The sequence below is a fragment of the Catharus ustulatus genome, chromosome 22, assembly GCF_009819885.2.
Source record: "Catharus ustulatus isolate bCatUst1 chromosome 22, bCatUst1.pri.v2, whole genome shotgun sequence".
Taxonomy (NCBI): domain Eukaryota; kingdom Metazoa; phylum Chordata; class Aves; order Passeriformes; family Turdidae; genus Catharus; species Catharus ustulatus.
Window position 1 is genome coordinate 8,120,615 of NC_046242.1, and position 17,776 is coordinate 8,138,390.

Here is a 17,776-nt window from a genome sequence, read left to right on the forward strand (position 1 = left end):
AAGTTAGGGGTTTTCCTTTTGTTTTCTTTTTCTTTGGGAATATTCTCCCATTTTGTTGCTTAGAAACCAGAACGACCGGGTACTTAGGGGACACAAAAGAAGTTGCCAAGCTCAGAGGAAGGAGGGCACCTGGCTGCACTCTTACCTGAGGGTTTCTCTCCTTCAGAGATACTGGGAGAATTGCACTGGGAAAAAAGGGGGCTGGGGCAGCTGCTGGCTCTGTTCTCCCTGCATTGCTAGGGCAGACAGGCTGTGCTCGCTGTGGGGAGAGTTCCCCACCACTGCGGGTTCTGTCTCTGCCTTTCTTCCACCGAGAGTGCAGCTCTGCTCAGAAGAGCAGCCATTGCACTGGGACCTTATTAACACCCTGCCTCACTAGAAAAGGGATTTTCGCATCTGCTGGGGTGCCTCAGGGGAAACGCCGGCATCCCTGAGCTCCTTTCTGCTGCCAGGGAGCCTCTCCTGGCCCTGTTCCAGAGCCGGGCTGCTGCTGCTCAGCCCCGGCTGTGCCTCTCATTGCAGCAGTCCCTGCCTGCCGGGACACCCCATGGTTCTACCTACAGCTGCACAATTTCTGTCACATCTCATCTAGCCCAGGATATTGCTCCTCCCTGCCTCTCCAGCTCGCTACTGCGAGGTTCCTGCTACATCTCCTTTGGCTGCTCCTGGTGGGGAACCGGGCCTGGCTGCCCCGGGGGTCTGTGAGGCGCAGCCCCTTTTCCCTCCCCTCTGCGGCCGAGCCGCCATGGCCGTGTGGGGCCCGAGCCGCGCCACAGCGCCCCCTGGCGGCGCGGGAGCCATGGCAGCCCTGCCCGCCGGGAGCCGGCAGCGCCCCTGCCGGCCGTGCCCGGAACTGCACCGGGGACAGCGCCCTGCTCTGTGCAGCCGGGACAGGGCTGCGCTGCCTCGCTGCTGCTGCTGCTCCTTGTTTGCCTTCTTACACACCCTAGGAAGGAACTGCTATTCCTTTTCCCATATGCCTGAAAGCTCCTTAATTTCACAGCTATAATAATTCAGAGGAAAGGTGTCATACTCTCAAGGGAGGTTCCCACCCTCCTTGGAAGACACCTGTCTTTTAAACTGAGACAGATACACATAAATAAATATATATGTGTACTTTAGTGTTTATGTATATATGTACACTGATGTTTCACCGTTAGATTAGGGGGTGTAACTTGGGTAACCCCCCCTGCCCCGGGGGGTCTCATTTACCCTGCCTTCAGGGGTAGGTTGTGACATTTGGTATTCAGTTTTCTCCTTCTAAAAGGAAAATTCAGGGATTTTTTTTAGTGCTGTATTGTGGTGGTCTTCTCCTTAGGTGGTGTGTTGGTTCTGACTGAGATAGTTAGTTTTCTTAGTAGCTGGTATTTTGGATTTCTGCTGGAAACAGTGATGATAACTTGGGATGTTTTCATTACGTCTGACCGGTGTTTGTATAGAGCCAAGGCCTTTCTGCTCCTCACCCCAGCAGTGAGGAGGCTGGGGGTGCACAGGGAGTTGGGGAGGACTCAGCCAGGGCAGCCTACCCAGTGAAGGAGCTGTTTGCTTCCTCCTCAGTGTAGCAGGTGCCAGTGTTCAGCATCTTCATTTCTGGCATCTTTCAACAACTGCTGACTGTGCTACTCTCTGCCACTTTATCCAGAATGCACTTCATCCAAAATGCAGCTTGCTGGCCTGTGCCTGAGAGCCAGAAGGCTACTACATGTGTTTTGAGTTTGCAGTTTGATCATTTGGGCTTCTGTCATGTCGCCTTTGAAAATTCAAGCCACAATGTGTGGCCAGGTTCTACAGGAGCACAAAGTATCTCAACATCCTGTGCAAAGTCTTGTTTATCTGATGTATCTTGTCTGTTGAGGTGTTTTTTCTTGACTTGCATGTGGAGCTAAATTATCTACCAGTTCTCTCTTTCTCCAGGCATGTCAGGTTGTTGCTCTAGATGTGTGTAAACATAACAAGTTGCAACACTCCAATAGAAAAATGTGCTCTTAGAAGCTGCTGAAACTTCATTCACATATGTATTAGTCTTGTATAAACAAGTCTTTATCATTACCATATGTCTTAAGTAAGTTGAAAATCTCCTGAATGACTTACAGGATTTAGTTATTAATTTCAGCACCTTAGTTGAGACTACTTAGCTTTTAGTTAATCCCACATCTGAAAAATACGCAAATAAGAACATCACATTTTGGTTACAGTAGTCTTTGAGGCTGTTATTTTCAGGCAGGTTGGTGATTGTTGTTGCTACAGACCTAGTGTTAGAGATAGAAATGGGATGAGACACACTCTTGTTTCTTCATGCAGAAAGCCAAATCTTTATTCATATAGCTCATATTTATAGGAATATCAGAAGGTACCGTGTTAAATCCTATTGGTTAACAATGCACTGAAACTCAGTTCATTGGTTAGTAAATGGCCAACGTACATGTTCATCAAATCTCTTTCTAGATAGTTTACATATTTCCTTCATGGATTCTGGGATAGATTTCTTATTTTTGCAGGTCTCACAAGAATAGATTGTTGTGCAAACTGGTTTTTGTTCTTAGAATTCTTTTCTCATGGGAACCTAACAGGCTATCTTAGCCAGAACAGAAAGGCCTGATCTATGTTTTACGAGGCCTTTCTTTTATAAAGTTTTACCTATTTACTAGAGTTTGTTTTGAGCTAGACCATCATAGTTATAGGAAGGGTGGTTGTGGGGTGGCAGCTGGGTAGTGGAGCGGAAAGTACTGCAGAGTTGATGGATGACGTGGACATCCTGCACCTAGTGGGCCAGAAGCCTTGGGAACTTCAAAGAGAAATGTGAAGGCTGAAGCAAAAGGAATGTGCTTTGTCTAAAAAAATCATGCAAGAGTGCAGGTGCAATCAACGTAGTTAAGTGCAGGTGTGGTTAACCAATGTTGCTAAGAAACATAAATATTGCGGTTATTGCCTATTACCCAAAACTGTAAGAGTGTATTAACTGAGCTGTGGGATCAGTAAATTGGCTTTGGCTTCTTGCTTACATCAAGCAGAGTCCCATCTCTCAATCGCTGTCAGGTGGTTCTAATACCTGTGTCATAATTATGATTTACCATTTGTTTGTTAATGCCAGTGTTTGTTGATGTGTTTAGCTAGACATGTTTAGAAAGAAAAATCAATGTACAGTAATTTCACGACCATAAGGCGCACCGGATTATAAGGCGCGCCTCCAGGAGTTGGCAAATATTGCAACCTTGTACATCATATAAGGTGCACCGGAATATAAGGCGCACTTCCGGCTTTGGGCCAAAATTTGAGTCAAAAGGGTGCGCCTTATAGTCCTGAAATCACTGTAAATTCAGCTAATAAATTAAAATGCATTTTTCTGGGCACAGTCAGTTTGTGGCATGATCATGATACAACATTTTATCTTATGTTAAGCTCCAGCTTTGGATGAAACAGCAGGAAGCATGAAAGAATAGAAAAACAAACACTTTCTCATGTTAATTTACCAATTTGTTTGGTTGCTTGTGTGTAGTGGGCTGTTGAATGGGATTTTGAATTTATTTTTTTCTTTGCTTGCATAACAAAGATTTTCATTTTTTCACACTGTTGTATGTATCTCACAAGTTTTTTTCTATTCATTTTACAGGAGGAAAATGGCTCAAACTATTGCACGAGCATCGTCCATCCAGGTTGAGGAATCCTTGGAAAGCAGAATGGTGGTTACATTCCTCATGTCAGGACTTGAGTCCATGGTTAGTAGAGAAGTAGAGAAGTTAAATTTCTGCACCATAAATCTTGGTATTTGCAGGATTACATTGCCCTGGGCAGCAGGGAAGGTGGATTGTTACATCTGTACAGTATTGTGTGTTGTCCAACCAGCTGTAACTCTACCTTTGCTTGTGATAAATCATGCTATCAGTAATCTTGCTTCTTGTTGTGGTGTGGTTGTTTTAAAAATTATTTTGCCAAATAAATTGGAAATATGTGTTGATTGCTTAGGTACAGCGTGGTTGGAAGGCAAGAGTGTGTTCTGGTCTTTGTCTTATGTAATGTGGAGTGAATAAATGGTTTTGAGGCTAATACCTTGTCTTCAGCTGCTATACCAACTCAACAAAACTTGTTCAGAAAATGCTTCTTTTTGTTGGCATTACATCTGTTTTTTAAAAGTTATTCAGTTGTGTGGTGGTGGTTGTGGTTGGCTGGGCTGTGAGTGGAAGTGTCTCTCCCATTTCCTTGAAGTTGAGGCACTGTCCAAGATTTGATTCTTTAAAATTGGGTTTTTTTAATGATAAGCAAGAACAAACATTTTCTTTTTAGCAATGAAACTTTGAGTGGAATAAGAATATATTGCAAGTCTTCTATTCCATGGGGTATATTTGGTTCTTAAAGTATTTGTGTCACTTTTCCCTCCCATGCTGCAACTGTTGGTGTTTTTATAGGTTGTAGCAAACTCTTATTAATTCCTAGGTGAACCTGACCTTTTGTGATCACTACCTGGTCATCTTACCAGTTTTCTTGGGATCCTTGTTCTCTCCATAGGCTTCCTGCCTTAATTCTTGCCAGAGATTTCTCCTGGCAGAACATATGTAGGTGTTTGCAGGGATGGTGCAATCCTTCCATTCAGGGGGAGTTCACCTGAGCCTGGGCCCAGCAGACAGGACAGGGCAGACTACAGGGAACCCTCCTGCTTGCAATCACACCTTTCTGAAGAGAAGGTGGTGTGAGAGAGGTGTGCAGTGAATGCACAAAGTCTGTGTGGTGTGAGAGAGGTGTGCAGTGAATGCACAAAGTCTGTGTGGTGTGAGAGAGGTGTGCAGTGAATGCACAAAGTCTGTGTGGTGTGAGAGAGGTGTGCAGTGAATGCACAAACTCTGTGTGGTGTGAGAGAGGTGTGCAGTGAATGCACAGAACCCCTGGGTGATGTGAGAGAGGTGTGCAGTGAATGCACAGAACTCCTGTGTGGTGTGAGAGAGGTGTGCAGTGAATGCACAGAACTCCTGTGTGCTTTGTTGAAAGTTGGAGTAAGACATCAATATGATCAATACGGAAGTTACAATTTAACATGGGTTAATGTCATAAATAATTTTGTTTAAAAGTGATGCAATTTCTGAGTCTATACAAGGATTTAATTTTGCTAATGAATCTACAATGCTTTTAAGATTTCTGATGAAAAGCATTCCAGATGTATAAATTGTACTTTGCTACTGGCTGATGTTATGTTGCTCACAGTAGCTTCTGAAGGGTGGATGCTTGCAATAGTATAGTAATTGTTTTACATGATATCACATCCATTTTTATTAACTGCATCCTAACGATGGTAATAAAAACTTTTTCTTTTTTTTTTCCTAGTGTAAAGAACTTGCCAAGTCCAAGGCAGAAATTGCCTGTATTGGTGTGTATGAAAGAAATGTTTTTGTAGTTGGAACTGAGAGAGGAAAAGCCTTTGTCAACTCCAGGGAAGCGATTAAGACGGATTTTATTGAATACTGTAAGTTTAATCTTTTATTTTTGTATGTCACAAGCTGTTTAATGTATATTGCATAATATTAATAACTTTGGGGGCAAAATTCTGCCTATCATGGCTGCATGCTATAATTATGTTGGCTATGGCAAATCAAGCTGTTTAGGAACATAAAAATGAGCAATAACAGTGGTCTTGTTTGGAGTGTTATTTCTACAATGCTGGAAATGTTCATTTTTTCTTAGATAATGTGACAAATTAGTACAAGAAGTACTAGACTGTCTGCCCTTATAATCCATCCTGCATTTCCTAGTGTGTTTTAATTTTTCCTTGTATACCCCCCTCCAAACCTTTTTTCCACTCAGGAAGACCAAAATGATCACTGAATCGGTAGAGGAGTACTTCTGTCAGCTCAGGTGGTCCTGGTTCTTCAGATCACTTCATGCCTTACTAGAGCAGATGCACAGTTTTGACAAGATAGTATTTTTTCATGTAGCTTTTTTTACATCACTTTTATTTAGTAGACAGAAGTATGCATCTGTACCATAATGACTTAAAATTACATCTGCATTATATTTGTGCTGCTTTAAATACATCTAGGTTGTGTTTTTTGTTTATTTAATTTTTACAGTGAAACAGTGGAGCTTTAGTGTTCATAAAACTTGATTAATGGATTCATTCATACAGGACAGTATTTTTAGGGATAGGTTTCAAAGATTCAGTGACTATTTAGGGGAGCATTGATGCATTAATTTAGGAAAGTGTTGGTGGACATTGCCTAATAAATAACAAAATGTATATTTATTTGCCTAGCAAAAGAGAGAAGATGCTGGTCAAGGATAGGGTATGATAGAAGAATTAGTCTGAGGAGGAGTTTAAAAAACTGTCAAGTTGTTATTGTCAGGTGAAGTACTTCTTGGAAAGCAACTACATTTAGTCTGTAACAGAAAGACTCCCAAGAATTATTTTGCTGCTACGTGAAATTCTCTGAGGCTCTGATTCATGGCCAGTTGTTTGTGGTAGAGCTCTGGGGTTTTTTTTGTCACTCTCCTGCTGGCATGGACAGTGGCTTTCTGTGCACATATTTACTCCAAGGAAAATCACCATGATGTTGGGTTGTTACAGATCACTAATACCAAAATGTAGAATTGCAACCTGATTAAGGAATTAATGATAACATGAATCAGTTCAGTTTCTTTTTCCGTTTCCTTTTCAGTTTACTTTTCCATTTCTGTTTCCTTTTCCTTTTCCTAAGAGGCTGCATAGAATGATTAGGTGTCATTTAAAGGTCATGTCTGGGTTTTAGTCTTAGTTTTCAAAATAAGGCTACAAATCAATAAACAAACAGTTAGTGTTTGTTATTTATGGATCTTTGGACACCTTGGTCTTTTCCTTACTTGGGAGTTCTTCTCACTGGTGTTCCTGTAGCAGCTGTAGATACTGCTTGATGTCCTTAGCCAGAACCCACTGAGGTCCTCCACCTGTTGAAACACAAGCATAGCCTTTTCCCCAAGTAATTAGTGGGAAAGCTCCTATAATTTGGCCTGTTTCTAGATCTTTGACTAACACTGGGTGTCTTTCTTCTAACTTGTATTGCTTGTATTGCATTGGGAAAGTGTCTTGATTATCAGTGGATTAGCCTCCATGGAAGAATTGTTCAAAAAATGAAATACATAGAGAGCCTTTGCAAGCCTTTCATCTGTTGCTAGGATCTCTACCTAAATTTGCCAAAAGGTCTGTAGTGTGTGACATCACTCTGCCAGTTTTGTAGGCTGTGGAACCCTCTAGGATGTACTCCTGTCCTAATAGATGGCAGAGAACACTTCTTGCAGTTGTGGCAATGATTGCTTGGGCTTGGTCCCTAGTAATATCAAACATTTGACTAAGAGCAGCAGCATTCTGATGGAAAAATGAATGACTTAGGCATGCTTGCTCAGAGATGTTTGGAGGGGTTGTTTGTGCAGCTATCGCAAGTGAATCTGCTCACGCATTTCCTTCAGCTGACAGTCCCTGTAGTGAGGTGTGTGTATGTATGTGCATAACAAAATAAGGGTGCTGTCTCTGGGAAAGAACTGAAAATTTTTAAAGCAAATTTTTAAGCAAAGAATATAACTGATCATTAGAAACTGTCTTCAGAAATGGATTTTCGGTCCTTTCCATGATTTCTGAAACTTCAGCAGAATCAATTAAATTGAAAGGATCTGCAAATTCTGAAAATGCTTTGACATCTGCTGCCAATTCAACTGTTTGTGGCGATCCCTTCACGGTCTCAATATTTGACCTCCTATCCTCTGTTACTGGATCTTGCCACATTATTTCCGATTTGTGAGTCAGTCCTGATCCATCTGTAAAGATGGTTAGTGCATCGAGGGGTACATCGTTTTTAGTGGCTTAGGGATCAAATTAAAAGAGGAATGCAATAATTTATGTTTGGGGAAATGAAATTTGCCCAGTGAAATTTTCTAATGCAATTTGTGAATGTTCTGATTGCTGTATTAGCCAATCTAATTATAAAAGTAGTTACTGGTAGAAATATTACAGAAAGATCCTTACTGGAAAGAGAAAGAGAACTTAAATGGTTTGTATTGCAAGCTGAACCATCATTTCCACTTTCATTGTTATGGTTTTCCCTGGCTGATGGAGTAGGAAAACTCATTCTAAAATCAGCAAAGGATCAGGAAATTTAGAGTCCCAGTGGAAAATTAAAGCATGAAGCTAAAACTTGTTCTCCAGAATGTCTAACAAAAATGGCAAATTAGGATTTATTTGATGAGCTTGTTGAGTTGAAATGGCTTGAGACATTTTCTCTAAGGCATCTTTTGCCTCATGGGTTAGTAGTCTTGGTGAATTTAGCTCTGTGTCTCCTTTTAGCAGATTGTATAATGGTGCTAAATCCTCACTGGTGATTCCAAGTAGGGGACTAGCCCAATTGATGGTTTCAAGTAGTCTTTGCAGATCATGGAGCATTTGGTGGTTTTCGTTTAGTTGTAGCAGTTGAGGTTGAATGGTCTGGGAGTGAATCTGAAATTCCAAATATTTCCATGGTGACATCTGTTGAATTTTCTTCTCTGTGAGATGGTGAGCCCTGCTGCTGTGGTGGTAGCCTTTAATGTGATGTTTAGGATTGAACTGGTCTCTGCGGCGATGAGGATGTCGTCCATGTAGTGGTAAATGATGACTTGTGGATGTTCTTTGTGGCTGGATCCAGGACTTGGACCACAAACCATTGGCAGGTTGTGGGAGAATTCTTCGTGCCTTGTGGCAGTATGGTCCAGTGGTAGCGTTGGAGTGGGGCTCGCTGATTAATACCTGGGACTGAGAACACAAATCATGGGGTGTTCTCTGGTTGAAGAGGTGTGTTGAAGAAAGTCTTCTAAGTCAGTAACAATCAGCTGCCATCCATGTGGAATCATGTAAACCTGTTGTAACATGCCCATGTCCTCCATGACTTCGTTGATCTTTTGCAGATCTTGTAGGCACCACTTCTTCTTACTTTGCTTCTCAATGACAAAAACTAGGGTGTACTGCAGACTGGTGGTTGGTACAATGTGTCCCTGTAAAGTTCCCACATTAGAGACTTGAGGGTGACAAGTTTTTCCTCGGAAAGGGGCCATGGTCTGCCCTTACAGGTTTGTCTGTTTTCCAAGTTAGTTTTAGGGTGTTGCGCTTCTCAATGGCCCAACTAAAAATCCATCTCCAGGCACATTCCCCATGGGGATAAAATGTCCCTCCCCCATATAACTATGGGGGTTTTTGTCCTTACAACAAAAGGCCTTGTGTTGGCAATATGGCCTTCAAGTCCCTCAGTTTTGAGTACCTCCATGCTAAGGCTGTCGCTGTCACCTCTGATCCCAGATAGTGTCACTGGAGCAGGTGTAAGAGTTCAGTCAGGAGGCCATTTGGACATCTGCACCTGTGTCTCTGAGTCCTGAAAGAGTGACCTTTTTGGTGTTAAGTTTGAATATACATGTTAATTGTGGACAGTTGCGACTCATTATCTTTGTCCAAATTACTGAGGGCTTTGGTGCACTTTCCTTGTTGCACTCTGGGAGGAGAATTGCCTGTGTGATTGACAGTCTTAGGGGGATGAAGCATGGCAGGTCAGTACACACTGCTAAAACTGTGATCTCCTGCTTGGATGTTAGGGACAACATGGATAGCAACACAAAATATCCCTCACTCCTCAATCTGCATTTCCCCAATATCAGCAGTTCCTGGGGCTGATCTTCAGGCCCAGGCTGTCCAGTGGAAATGGTATGTGTGGAGTAATCAGTCATTGTAACCGACTTGGCACTTACCAAGTCCAACCTGGCACCTGGGGGCAGGGTTACTGGAAACCCTGTGAGGAGATGTTATGGTTCTGGGCCACTTGTCCTTCAGTGACGGTGGACATGTCGACTGGAACATTTGTGCCTTTGTGCGGTATTGACCTGCGCTCCACTGGAAGTTTCCCAACAGTCACCCACTATGATTTTCTTGTCTAGGGCGAAATCATTTAGTGTTTTGGAAATCTCTTTTGCACCCACAGGTCCTAGGAGCAGATTTCTCTCCTTGCTGAAGGCAGTCTTTTGCAAAAATGTCCATAGCAAGTTCCCAGGCCCTGTTGTTGATGGCCCTGCGGATGACCCACATTGCAGCTAATGCCTGTGAGACCCCTTGTCCTATCACCTGTGCCTTACAGGCATCTTCAGGTGTTCTGAGGCGACTGCAGACCTTGATGATCTGTGTTAACATAGGCTCTGGCCGTGTTGGAAGAGCACACAACACCTTTTTACATTCAGGGTTCGCATTCCGTACTGTCAGTCTGTTTAGCAACTCATCTTTGGCTCGCTCTTGTGTGATTTGTCTGTCTAGGGCCTGTTTGAGACAATCAATAAACTGCATATAGGACTTGTTGGGGCCTTGTTTTATATCAACAAAGTCCAAAGCTGGTGTACTGCCCTCAGCCACTTGCATGAGTGCCTTCCTAGGTAAATTTTTGATGCCGTCTAATACTGGCCTGGGATGTCTGTGGCCTGGTCAGTGGGCTGACTTTGCATCGTTTCACCCTCAAGGTGGTCCATTGGTAAAGCTGCCCTTGTGTTATTGCCCACATATTCTGTCACTAATTGATTTAACAGTCTCTTCCACCCCACTTCCCATAGGGAATATTGGGTAGGGGACAGCAGCATTGCCACCATGTGCTTCAGGTCATGGGGCATCAGTACATGTGCAGTGAAGGCATTGACTGTCATTGCAAAATGAGGGTTGTTGGGAGTTGTGCAGTTCTAATCATGCTGAATCCAGGAGAGTAGGGAAATTCATTCTGCAGGATGCTCACAACTGTGCAGAGTGCTATTCTTTTACCATATAAGCATTCCTCCCCCTTCATGAGCCATTTACCCTGTAAATACAGCCCCCTCATCCCTCTTCTGCACCAGATCCTGTTGCATATGTCCTAGGCATCCCGTCCCAAATCCTGCTCGGGGCTCCAGTAATTGTATCAAGGGCTTTGGAAACACCTGTGAAATTGTGTAACCTCCAAGGGTTACACAAGGGTTACTCTACGTAGGTAGAGTCAGGAGGAGCTAATGCCTGATAGGTTTGATCAGTTGTGCAGGACTGTTGCTAATCCTGCTGTGCTTGAAACTTAATCTTGTTTCTTGAACTTAATCTGAGTCTTGATTAAAATCAGCCAATGATTGTGGGAAGGGTTTTGGAGGCAGATGCATAGTGTGATATTAAGAAAATGCATCAAAATCATGTAATAAAGAACCCTCATAAGGGTTTGTCTCCTAGTGAAGAAAGAAAATTTGTCTTTCTGACTACTTTTCATTTTCATATGAAGTAGGCAGTGTTGTCATCTTAATTTTGGTTTGTTTATTGTTGCTAGAAAGTGTGAGTGCATGTTCTGAAGGTGCTGGCAGTAGAGGCATTTTCAGTGAATCAGTTTCTTGCATGGGAAAAACGCCCACTCAAGAAAAGCTACATTAGATGTAGCTGTAAATGGAAACTGTTGTCTTATCCCAAGTCCACAGGCAAATCCTAAAAACTGTCATTGATGAAACACCTGTGTTGTAGGTATATAATAATATTCCAGTTTAGCATCATTTTTCGTGTTCTGGTAGGTCATACTCCAGAGAAAGCAGAAGTTTCAGGCCTGAAGAACTGGCAAGCTAAATGTCACATGGAGGTGGGTTTCCAGGGCATGAAGCAGACATATGATCTGCAGAGGAAGGATGAGATTCTCTTTTAAATGAAGATATGAGTTTTTAAGATGATGAATGTGGTTTTACTAAAAACATCGCTACTTCAGCTCATTTCACAGCCCATTGGTAATCAGTTGTTCAGACTTATGGGGAGGCAGCTGAGCAGTGGAACGGGGAGTTCTGTGGAGATGATGGATGGGCCAGACATCCTGGCTCTTGTGGGACAAAAACCATGTGAAATTCAGAGATCTGAGGGAGGTAGGAAAGGAATGTTGTGTTTTGTTTTTAGGTAGCCATGTGAAACTGCACCTGCAAAGATTGTAGTTAAGCATATTGATAAGGATCATGGACAATATGGTTGTTGCTTGGCAGTAGAAAGTTCTATTCAGAGCTGTATTGACTTCAGCCTTGGCATTCCCTGAAGTCCTGTCTTGTCAATCGCTGACACAATCTGATGTTTGTTTTCTTGTGTCAGCGTAGAATTCTGATGCCAGCAGTCCTGGTGATGCACATCGCAGTGTTTCAGGCTCACTGCTGTGCTGGCTTGTGGTGAAGTCACAGCTTCAGCACTGATCATGCTCTTGCACAAAGGAACACAGATCTCCCTTGCCTTTCCTTCCAGGTAGGCAAGCATATCTCTGTTGTTTGCCTCTGGTTTTGCTGGGTGATTCTCAGTAAATCTTAGCAAGGATTGAATTATGAGAAAGGAAGGCTACCACCCAAAAGCATTGCTTCTGTTTGATTTTTAATACTGGAAGTGCTCATACTTCCTCACTGCTTTTGATCAGAGACTAGAACAAGATGTAGGATTGAAATCTTCTCTGTTTTGTGTGATCATGGCTTGTTTGTAGCTCCTCTTATTCAGCAGTAAGAGGTGTGTACTTAAAATGTCCTTTAAAAGAGATGGGCTGTCATGGCAAAAGTCAGATCCCTTCTGTAAAATATTCTGTGAAGCACATACAGAATAAATAAACCAGGACATAATAGAATTGCTGCATAAGATGTCATGCACAGCAATAGAGAGCTATGGGACCCTTCACACTTGCATTTTACCTTTTTCTTGGTGACTTTGCTAGTCCTTCTTTGCTCGGCAGTTTAGCATTTTATTTTTATTGTCATAGCCTCTTGTGAGATTAGTAGTGTTTTCTGCTTCTTCATGCCAAAAAGAGCCTCCTTGGATGTGTGTCTTAATTTGTCATTCATATTCTTCAGGAAGTGATATTTGCAAAGATTGTAGGGAGGATGTAATAATTCTGGTGTAAATTTAAATTTACTCATTGCTTATGTACATAGATAAGTGCTAATACAAGTAAATTCTTACAATTTCCTGGCAGGATTCCTTCTTGAGAATCTAGTATAAAGTGGAGGGACTAGGCACTTCTAATAACTTATTATTTTATGTTTGTCTTGTTTTTATAAATAACTGCCAGGTGTTGCACATGAGGACAGGGTTGCAGAACTGCAGAAAAAGAGGACTACACCACCTGTGAGCAGACAGCCAGTGGATATTGTGGACCTGGATGCTCTTAGAAAGTCTGTGGAGGACTTTTTCTGTTTGTGCTATGGTGAGTACTTTGAATTCTTCTGAAGAGCTGTTCTAGATGTTAAAATTTTTATTCAGTTTGGGAGGAAAAAACTGCATGATCTTAGCCTTCCAACTACACTGCTATTTTTAGAAAGTTTTAGTAGCCATTTCAAAAAAATACACATATAGTGTTTCTTCTTGTTGTGTTTTGTGAGATGTGATTTGAGATTACTGCACAGTGCATATTAGGGCCAGCAGTATTTGGTTTTCTGAGAAGATTTGCATCCACACTTTGCTTTTGCTTCAGTTCTATCCAAAGTTAAAAGTTTTATGAGGGACTCATCCTTTTGCTAACTTCAGCGGTCTCCAACAACAAAACTTCTCTTTTTTTCCTAGGTAAAGCTTTAGGACAGTCAGTGATGGTACCTGTACCATATGAAGAGATTCAGAGGAACCAGTCTGTTGTGATAGTGCAGGGCCTGCCTGAAGGACTCACACTTCAACACCCATCTAATTATGATGTTTCCACCCTGAAATGGATTTTGGAAAACAAATCAGCGATCTCATTTAGAATCAACAGGTTATTTGCTCTCTTTCTTGTACTGGTCTGTCTGGTTTGGTTTTGTATTTAAGTAAAATTAATTTCAATTTTTAATTAAATGCATTCTGCACTGTTTGTCTTAAACAGGAGTTTTCTCTGTAATGCACACTGCCAAGTAATTAATAATGTCTTTACTAAAACTGAGCTTTTCTTCCCATATTTCCGCACAGACCTTTCCTTGAACCAGTGGAACACATAGGTAAGTTAACGCTTATTTGGACTAAACAGAAGAAGATTGGAATTTCAGTTTAGATAGCAATATATGTAGAACATTTGGTCATGTCAATGAAGTGGCAAACTGTGCAAAAATTTGTAGACTGTGAGATGCCTTACTTATGGAGATAAAACCCTTTATGCGTTTGCCAGGAGCAACTTGTTAGAGATGAAATTAATTCTGTTTTGTTCTTTGTCTTGATCATGTTCATTCTATTCCATACTTTGTTCTTATACTGAACTTAAAATTTAATGTGAATTGTATAGTGTTGTAGGGGAAGGAGAGGTGAACTCGTGAAGAACTCCTTTCAGTTTTTAGAAGATGCCAGGACTTTCTAGTACTTCTGTTCCACTACCTGGCTGATTTTGGCATTTATATTTCATTTTTAAAAGTAATTTAATCTTCTGAAGTGGCTAGATGTTGTAGTTCCTATGAAAGCCTCTATATACTAAGAATTCTAAGCTAGACTGAGTTTTATTAGAGATTCACTTTTAGCTCAGAAGAAATCCCTTCTGTTCCTTTTCTAGTACCTTTGCTTTACTTGCTAAATGTATAAGTGTGAGGATTTGTTTTATGAAAATGATAAAGCAGTCTCTGTAGGAATGTAGCCAAAAAGGAAAAGTTTAATTTTTTAGGTGAAAGAGCCAGAAATTAATGCTTGATTAGTAAAATTAGAGGTGTGTTGCCTATGCTCAGGTTGAGGACTGAGATGGAATATTACAGAGATTCTGTTAATAATATAGTTCTATCAAAAACATGGTAGGTTTTCAGTGTGCATTCTAAAAATGCGAGCTGTTTGTGTCTAGGTACAGTTTAATGGGCTTTTTCATTATCTGTGAATGAGGAAAATATGCACATATGCTTGTAAAATGTGAGCAGGCTTTTGCTTTGTGAAATCAATGTAACATTTTCAATTTGTGTTTAACGTAAATAGAAATACAGGAAATCCAAATACTGTCTTTTAACTTTCAGGAGCTGATATGACAAATCCTTCACATCCTTCACATCCAGTTATACCTCCATGTAAAAGGTGAATTTAAAATAATGTATTGGTTTTTTTTTTAATCAACCATCTAGTTTCATGTTGTTATTTTTGTCTTAATGTGCTTTTCCTGCCCAGCTGACCTTTGAACAACTTTTGCTTGCTTGGGATTATAAAAAGCATGCAGATCAATCTTCTCTTTCTTTTGACTATTATTTGTGAGGAAACTATTACAAGTTAAACAAATGACAAAGATTCTCCTCAGTTTAATTGGCCCAATGGGTGTTCTTAATTCACAGTCTGTTAAGAATAAATTTACCATGATTTATGGTACAGCAGTGAGGGAGAACGGATGTAATGTTGCTTACTTCCTCCTCCTCAATTTGGAAAAAGTGATTTTTTAAAATTAATTATGAAGATACTGTACATCAAAAATTTGTTAATGTGAAAACAGGGTCAATTTTATGTGTTTTTGCATTTGCCTCTCCTTAAATGCCAAACCTTATCTGAATATTTTGTATGCCTCAAAAAAATATAGGAATAGGAGATTGCTGGCAAGTCACTTGTGAGAAAACAGATAAGCCAATATGCAGGTTTTAAAATTTTCTATTCTTCTTAGAAAAAATTCTGAGAGATTGATTTTACTTAACAAGCTATCAAGCTTGAAGTACTTCTCAGAGAAATCTAAGGTTTGTTTTTAATAATGTAATTCTGTTTGATTTGTTTATTTTTATAGTAGTCCTGCTGTTCGAGTAAAAACTGAACCAAACAAGGATTCAGGTAGGTTCAAAATTTTTCCTTAATTTGCTACAAAAAAAAAAAAAGTCAGATTCTGTTCAGAAGACTGAACTGAAGCAAAGAATGAAAGCTCAAAAAAGAACAGTAGCAGAAAGACATCCTTGGTGAGATGGAAAGGCTTTTCTTTCCTTCAAACTGTCCAAATATTGAACCCTAACCAAATACTTCCATTTCAAGAGGGAGGAAATTTGTAATACATTGTAGCCTGAATTTATTTAGAGAAGAAGAAATTCCTCTTTTTTGTTGGGTTCTTTTTGTTCTTATTTAAGATGTCTTTGTCCCTAACAGGAAGCAAAATCTTGGTTTATTTGTTAATATTCCTAAAATATTGAAAATGAAAAAATGTCAGTTTTCTAGCTAAAATAGCAATAAAAAGTTCATAAATAACAAGATATGTTATTTGTTATTAAAAAATTGCCAGATGGTTCCTAAGTTACTCTGCAGGTAGCAGATGATTCCCCAAGGCACTGTGATCAGTGCCAGAGTAATGCTGAAGTGTGTGCTGTGAAATGAAAGCATGGGTAATCCCATTAAACCCAGTGAGGCTGCAGGTGTGCTGGGAGATAAACTGGTGACTGGGTTGGGCTGCACTGCTCACTTTCCTAGTAGAATTAAGATTTTATATGTAGTCCAGCTTTTTGCTCTTGTTGCTTCACAACTTTAATTTTGTGGTTTAGGCACCCACCGTGTTTAATGTTCGGCTTGACATACACAAAATATTTACTTGAATATTTTGCCAAGTCAGTCCCATACTCTTCCCAGTGCTGCTCTCTAGGCATTTTAAGTAATTCTCACAGAAGAGTTAGCAGGAGCTTTTCCAGGACTTCTAGCACAACAAGTGATAAAATGTATTTTTTTTCCTTTGGTAGCATGCAAAGAGGAAGGAGCCCATTTTTAAAGTGTTCTTCAGATCAGACAGCATCTGCAGGGAAGCCTAGTTTGTAGGGAGATTATTTAATCCTAGATCCTTTCTGGGAGTGACCAAACCGAAACATAAAAAACCAGCAGGTCACTTTGTTACCATTGTTTTCATCTAACAACTGTGTATTTTTTTTTCTTTTTTTTTTTTTTAAATAGAGACCAACGAGGATTTTGGTGGGTGCTTTTTTGTGTTTGTTTTATTTTAAGAGTCTGCTTATTACTAGTTTCCGTATTTGATTCCTTCATTGCTTCTACAGGAATTCCTTCCAAAATGCCAGTAACAATGAAGCAGGAAACAGATGATCCTAACTACTATAAATTCAGTGCTTCAGGTAATGGTACCAATTTTCCTATGTGTTTATCTCATGAAAGGATTGATTGCCAAAGTGTTGATCTCTCCATATATCTCTTTTTACTAAATTTTGGTCATTGAACATGCAGTTACTTAGCTCTGTTAGGATACAACATTTCCATGCTGCATATCGTTCACATTATTATGAAGAAACCCGAAAGACCTAAAGAACAACTTCATCCCAAACCCATGTGTGTGTTTGGTCTGAAGAAGTTTCAGGAGTCTTTTGAACTGCTTGATGTATTTTTCTAAGGGTACAGTGTGCAGACCCTATAACTCCAGTGACTTTGTTAAACAGGAAATAAACCTTTACAGTGATGCTTTCTAGAGCACTGCTTGAATGTTTTCTTTAGTTTAAAGTTTCAGTAACTTTTGTATGCAGTACATCATATAATCAGCCATTCTATGTTTCCGGTCATAGATTGGAAGTGTATCAATCACTTCTCTTGTAAGGAATGACCAATATATGTCAAAATTGTATTGAAAGGTTTTACTTATTGAAAGGTTTATTTATATAAAGGCAGTCTTAAGCTGCCCCAAGGGAAATATCTTGGATATTAGGAAAAAGTATTTTACAGAAATTGTCTGCCTAGGAGGTGGTGGAGTCATCATCCCTGGATGTGTTTAAAAGAAGACTGGATATGGCACTTGGTGCCATGGTTTCATTAAGATGTTAGGCATGGGTTGGACTCAATCTTGAAGGTCTCTTCCAACCTGGTGATTCTGTGATTATGTGGACAAAGCATAACAATGTTTATGAGGCCCATGTC

General features: G+C 40.5%; 1 protein-coding gene across 2 annotated transcripts in view; it reads left to right on the forward strand.

The window, feature by feature from the left end:
- GTF2I (general transcription factor IIi) overlaps positions 1-17,776 on the forward strand; it is an 85,911-nt gene that overhangs the window by 3,678 nt on the left and 64,457 nt on the right. For both annotated transcript variants that reach the window (XM_042779897.1, XM_033078016.1), the window contains exons 2-10: positions 3,611-3,716; positions 5,314-5,452; positions 13,044-13,178; positions 13,535-13,718; positions 13,910-13,938; positions 14,926-14,983; positions 15,672-15,715; positions 16,811-16,828; positions 16,912-16,986. In XM_042779897.1, coding sequence (XP_042635831.1) covers positions 3,618-3,716; positions 5,314-5,452; positions 13,044-13,178; positions 13,535-13,718; positions 13,910-13,938; positions 14,926-14,983; positions 15,672-15,715; positions 16,811-16,828; positions 16,912-16,986 — 781 coding nt within the window. In that variant the 5' untranslated portion in view covers positions 3,611-3,617. The remainder of the gene's footprint in view (positions 1-3,610; positions 3,717-5,313; positions 5,453-13,043; positions 13,179-13,534; positions 13,719-13,909; positions 13,939-14,925; positions 14,984-15,671; positions 15,716-16,810; positions 16,829-16,911; positions 16,987-17,776) is intronic.